The sequence below is a fragment of the Myotis brandtii genome, unplaced genomic scaffold (genome assembly GCF_000412655.1).
Source record: "Myotis brandtii unplaced genomic scaffold, ASM41265v1 scaffold456, whole genome shotgun sequence".
Classification (NCBI taxonomy): domain Eukaryota; kingdom Metazoa; phylum Chordata; class Mammalia; order Chiroptera; family Vespertilionidae; genus Myotis; species Myotis brandtii.
The window spans coordinates 1,585,861-1,591,860 of NW_005367431.1; the positions used below are offsets into that span (position 1 = coordinate 1,585,861).

The 6,000-nt window shown below is 36.6% G+C and overlaps 1 protein-coding gene across 12 annotated transcripts in view; it reads right to left on the reverse strand.

Annotated features, from left to right (window-relative positions):
• EPB41 (erythrocyte membrane protein band 4.1) overlaps positions 1-6,000 on the reverse strand; it is a 112,403-nt gene that overhangs the window by 49,452 nt on the left and 56,951 nt on the right. For all 12 annotated transcript variants that reach the window (XM_014546796.1, XM_014546806.1, XM_014546798.1 and 9 more), the window contains one exon: positions 4,005-4,177. In XM_014546796.1, the coding sequence (XP_014402282.1) occupies positions 4,005-4,177 (173 nt within the window). The remainder of the gene's footprint in view (positions 1-4,004; positions 4,178-6,000) is intronic.

Consider the following 6,000-nt stretch of genomic DNA (forward strand, 5'->3'; position numbering starts at 1 on the left):
TCTATGCCGGGCTGGTGTGGCTCAGTGGTTGAGCATCGATCTATGAACCAGGAGGTCACAGTTCGATTCCCAGTGGGGGCACATGCCCGGGTTGCAAGCTCAATCCCCAGTAGGGGGCATGTGCAGGAGGCAGCCAATCCATAATTCTCTCTCATCATTGATGTTTCTCTCTCTCCTTCCCTCTTCCTCTCTGAAATCAACAAAAATAATTTTTTTGAAAAACAAATAAAGATCTATTCACTTATAGGTAATTTCAGGAACCTAAAAGTATATTCTAGGAAAAAGGAATAAGTTCGATTTCTTCTGTGAAGCCTCCTCAGAATGATTACAAAATAACTCGGTACATGGATCTTTTTTTAAAAAAAAAAAATGTTTTATTGGGGTTTTTGTTACACAGAGGAAGGGAGAGGGATAGGGAGTTAGAAACATCGATGAGAGAGAAACATCGATCAGTTGCCTCCTGCACATCCCACACTGGGGACCTGCCTGCAACCAAGGTACATGCCCTTGACCGGAATCGGGGCCCTTGAGTCCGCAGGCCGACGCTCTATCCACTGAGCCAAACCAGTTAGGGCAGTAAATGGATCTTTTAAGACAGTATGCTTTTGATGCTTGTTTAAGGGTAAATCTTTGAACACAACACTTTCCTTTTTAATAAGTCATGTGATTAAAATAATATGAATTCAAAATGTTTGGCTGTTAGTCCTTGGAAAAAAAAACCACACCAGAAATACCTCCAACCTTTTAGGTTCTGTCCCACCATCTCCTTGAGTCTTATCAATTTGTATTGTAACTCCTATTCTTGAATAAATTTAAGCCAGCAGCTCTCAACCAGGAGTAATTTATGCCTCCCACAGAACACATGGCAATGTCTGGAGACATTTTTGGTTGTTACAACTGGGAAAAGAAGTGGAAGGAGGTACTGGCATACAGAGTGTACAGGCTAAGGTTGCTGAGGTTAACTAACCTTTTAGAGAGAATATTCAATATAGGTTTATGACAAAATCTTGATCTCTTCAGAGTTTTGGTTTCGACTATTTGACAGCTAAGTTTCAGATCACTTATTTCAAAGCAATCATTCACACTCTTATGATTTTTATCTTCCTTCTTCCAGGGACTAAAAGAAAACATCTATACCCTTTGTAGTAAAATCTCACTTACCCAACAGTGTCTAGGATTGCAGTGTGTTTGTACATGATTTAATATTTCTGATAACAATTCATCCTTGCATGTACTGAGACTTTTAAATTTTAATTATTTTGCATGAAAACCTTTACAATTTGTATCATACATGTTTCTGCCTTCTTAAATGGAGTAGACTGAATTTAACTTCTCCTGATAAATTTAGACTTATAAACAGTAAAGATTAGGTAAAACAAAAAAATTCCATGAATCAGAACAGATAAAAAAATGAAATTCACAACTACTTCATATACACAACACCAAGAAAGAAATGCTCATAACCCTATAATGATCTCCAGTGAAAGAAATCATTCCTTAGAGGACACACAGGTATAACAGCAGAAATAAAATAACCTACTTTATCTTTCGATGAAAACTCTGCCCTGTTGCAAGTCCCTGCTTCTCATGGGTGCTCTAAGCCAGTCAATGCAAGAATGGCAGATGGTAGACCAATTCTAACAACACAGGGGAATGTGACAAAATATTTTGCTCACAGTTGTGTTGAAGTATCATTATACATGTGTATTCACACCTCCTCTCAAAGAATTAATTCAACTCTGACTGGCATTGCAGAAACATAGCCCATGCTTTCACCATGTGTTATTTTGCCACTTGCGTTTGGTTTTAATACAATACTAATATTGCAGAGCCAAATGATTTCTGTCTCCAGCATTCCTAGCCCTGGCAATCTGTACTGCATGTGGAAAAGTAGGTAAAAGTGTGGAAACTGGCAGCTGAAACAGAGGCAGAAAGTTGCATCACTAGTAAAATGTGGAAGATATTAACTCCACAGAATACCAGGGAAGGCATATTCAATGGCTATAAAAATACTTTATAAACCCTAACTATTAATAACTTTTAATGTCATACCTAAGTCTTTGTATTTCTTTTGTTATGGGTTAATATTTCAAGAGCATGTGGAGCAAAAAATAATTATGTATTCATGGATATGCAATTCAAGTGAAAAATATAACCTGGGAGCCCTGGAGAGAACTTTCTTTCCTCTTCTCAATCAGACTACTACAAACTATGGATCAGAACAGAGAATCATGGCAGTGACTGTGGTCATTGAGATATAATTCACACACCATACAATTCACCCAGTTAGTGTGCATAATTCAATGTTTTCAGTATATTCACAGTGTTGCAGGTAGTGAATACTTTTTAAGATGCTTTGGCTCTTCAGTTTAATGAATTCTTTTGTTAACTAATACAAGACCTTGATGCGTCTGTAGAGAACATTTAACCTGAAAAATTCAATTATTTCCCATTTCTGGAGTGCTGGTTGTGATAATCTTATGAACCCATTAATTCCAGTATTATATTGCTCCCCTCTGACAACAGAAACTTAGACATTTATATATTATAGCAATAAAGAGTAAAACTCAAAACCATCATGTTGAGGAAAAGGAGACTTAACTTCCAGTTCTAGCTCTGTAACTTACTAGCACAGCTTCTGCTAGTATAGTACAGGCACAATAGGTATGCAATGGATCAGTGGTTCCATTACCAGAGGGACCCCACATGAATTAGCTGTGGATCTTAAAAACGACTATTGCCCAGGTCCACCACAGACAGATGAGACATTTAAGAGTCAGGCTTGGGGATTTGTTTAAAGCTCCAAAAAATTATAGGAATGTATTCCCCTGGCAAGAATCGAAGAATGGATTAACTTCCTGGTTGTGTGACACTCGCAAGTTATATAACTTTTTTTGTGCCCTAGTTTCCTCATGAGCAAAACAAGAATTCCTAAATGTGTCTTGTTACTAAATAGGAATATATGGAAACGGCTTGAAAAGCAAAAAGGGCAACAAAAATATAAGTTGAAAGATCTTTGTCATCTTTATTAGCTATCCTTGTGACTTACCACTCTGTCATATACACTGGGATCTGAACCAGTTTTACTTCTTCAGCTAGCAAAGAAGATGCTCTGAGCAGCAGATATATCAATACTCTACTTTGGTTACTGACTTCTGAACTTTTATTTATTAGCCACCTTTTCTTTTCTTAGTGGCATAAAGAACTGAATATGGCTTGTTACTTCATTTCAGTAATGCTCTCAAATCCTTGATACTGAGAAAAATTCAGACAGATCTTCGGTTAGAATACACAATCACGAAACTTATTTATTTTCTCCCTATTTTAAACAAAATTTGGAGATTCCAATAATAGGACTGCTTTTTCTGTATATAATTGCCACATGACAAATGATCTAAAATAACTGATTGCTCTAGTGAGGCAGAACCTTTTCCTCTTTTCTACTTGAAAAAAAAAAAAACTATTTAAAAACATTCAAGAGGGCCCTGGCCTGGTGGTTCAGTTAGTTGGAGCACTGTCCTATACACCAAAAGGTTGTGGGTTTCATTCCTGGTCAGAGCACATACCTAGGTTGTAGGTTCAATCCCCAGACGGGGTGCATACGGGAGACAACCAATTGATATCTCTCTCTCTCTTCCTCTCTCTAAAAAGAGGAAAAATCAACAGAAACATATCTTTGGGTGAGGATCAAACAAAAACATTCAAGAAGGCTTTAGTTCAATATACTACATTAAGTTTCACTCTGCAGTAGAGGTTCTGAATTTTAATTCTAGTCGTGTTTAACCTCCTACTACCTATCAGTGGAACTTTGGTCTAGTTACTACTCTCTCTGAACCTCAGTTTTTCTTTGCTTAAGATGATTCCACTGACTTAGATAATTAGTGAGATCCATTTCATTTTACCAATGACATTCTTTAATTTGGTTCTCTTATAGATAACTGTACTTCCTTTATCTCTCCCTAAAGAGTAAGATTCATAGGAAATCACCAAAATTCAATACAAACCTCCATCAAGGCTCCGGGATGCCCGTTTGCTTGCTGTACGCTCGAAGTGTGGGGCTGGCCTGTCAATCAGAGCACTAGCTTGTCTGGTTTGAGCTTGAGTTCGGCCACTGTATCGAAATTTGGATCCCAGTGCAAGAAATTTGCTTTTAGGAAGGGTGTCTGTAGATGTCAGTCTGGGGGGAAAAACCATAATGATCATATAATATATTTAATCTCACTCTACTGAGACTGTGAGATTAAAGACAAAAATCTAGATTTTAAAAGTTTCAAAATTTTCAGTTTCCTTATAGTTACTAAGACATATTTTAAATCAAGCAATCATTATTTTAATTCTATGTCATTTCTCCAAGCAACATGTATAATTTACTTATATTAGTATCATCTTATATTATTATATCTCTGTAGACAGGGCCTTATGGTTTTCAAAATCCTTTTATAGCACTGTAATATTTTCACTATATCCTCGTAATATTGTTATCGTTTTATTGATAGAAGAAAGTGAACCTCAAAAAAGAAGTTACTTGCTTAAGGTCACATAGCTCTAAAGAGGTCGGGCAGTAACAGAGCTCTTTTTCTTTCCTTTTTTTTTAATTTAAGTTTTTTATTGCTTAATGTATTACATAAGTCTCCTTTCTCCCCCACTGACCTCTCCCCGGCTGTCCCCAACCTCAGCACATCCCCCCCCTGACCCTCCCTCCTATCTGTGCCCATTGGTTATGCTCATATGCATGCATACAAGTCCTTTGATTGATCTCTTACCCCCTCACCCCTCCACCTTCTCTCATAGGTTGGACAGTCTATTCGATGCTTCTATGACTCTGGTTCTGTTTTTGTTCATCAGTTTATGTTGTTCATTATATTCTACAAATGAGTAAGATCATGTACTATTTATCTTTCTATGACTGGCTTATTTCACTTAGCATAATGCTCTCCAGTTCCATCCATGCTGTTGCAAATGGTAAGAATTCCTTCTTTTATACAGCAGTGTAGTATTCCACTGTGTAGATGTACCACAGTTTTCTAATCCACTCTTCTGCTGATGGGCACTTAGGCTGTTTCCAAATCTTAGCTATTGTAAATCAGAGCTCTTTTTCCACTCTACTAGAATAATTTTGTCAAATGCACTCCAAACTCAATTAATCCCTGGTAACCTATTTAATAGGTTATTTAGTGTATTTTCAACTCAGTTAGGAACCCCATCTTCTTACGCAGTACCCTGTGCTCTCTTTAGTCACAGCATTTACTACACTGAATTGAAACAATTTATGTGCTGGTCTCCACTTATTCATCCTTATGTTTTCACTTCTGGCATAGTGCCTGGCATGAATTTGGCACTCAATAAATGTTTGCTGAATAAATACATAAATTATTACATCAAATACTATAAAAAAGTATTTTTTCCTTGGGGATCGTTTATTTTAATTCAGCAAATACTGACTTTCTTTTAGGTAATGAAGCATTACATGTTAATATAGCCTCTTATTTTGATGCAATGGATTTAAATATGCTATCCTACAAGTAAATACACTGGTTGTAGCTGAAATCTATAGCATAGATATTAAACACTCAAAATAACTTTTTTTTTTTTTTTTTTACTTTTCCTTACCCTTTTTAAAAACTCTATTCTATTGGTTTGATTTTAAAGAAGAGGATGATGAAAGCATAAACAAAAATCTTAAAGTCAATGATTAAGATTCTTTAATTGGGTATAAAATGTATCCTCATGTTTTATTTTTAAGTGAGAATTTTTTTTTTTAATTTTATTGATTTTTTACAGAGAGGAAGGGAGAGGGACAGAGAGTCAGAAACATATCGATCGAGGAGAGACCAAGATGGCGGCATAGGTAAACACCGCAGACTGCTGCCGCAAACAACCACTTCAAAAAAAATACAACTAGACGGAACGGACATCACCCAGAACCGCAGGAGAGACTCTTCAACTAGAAGGAAAAATAACAGCACACCGAGGCTCAGAGGAGGAGCAGTGTGGAAAATA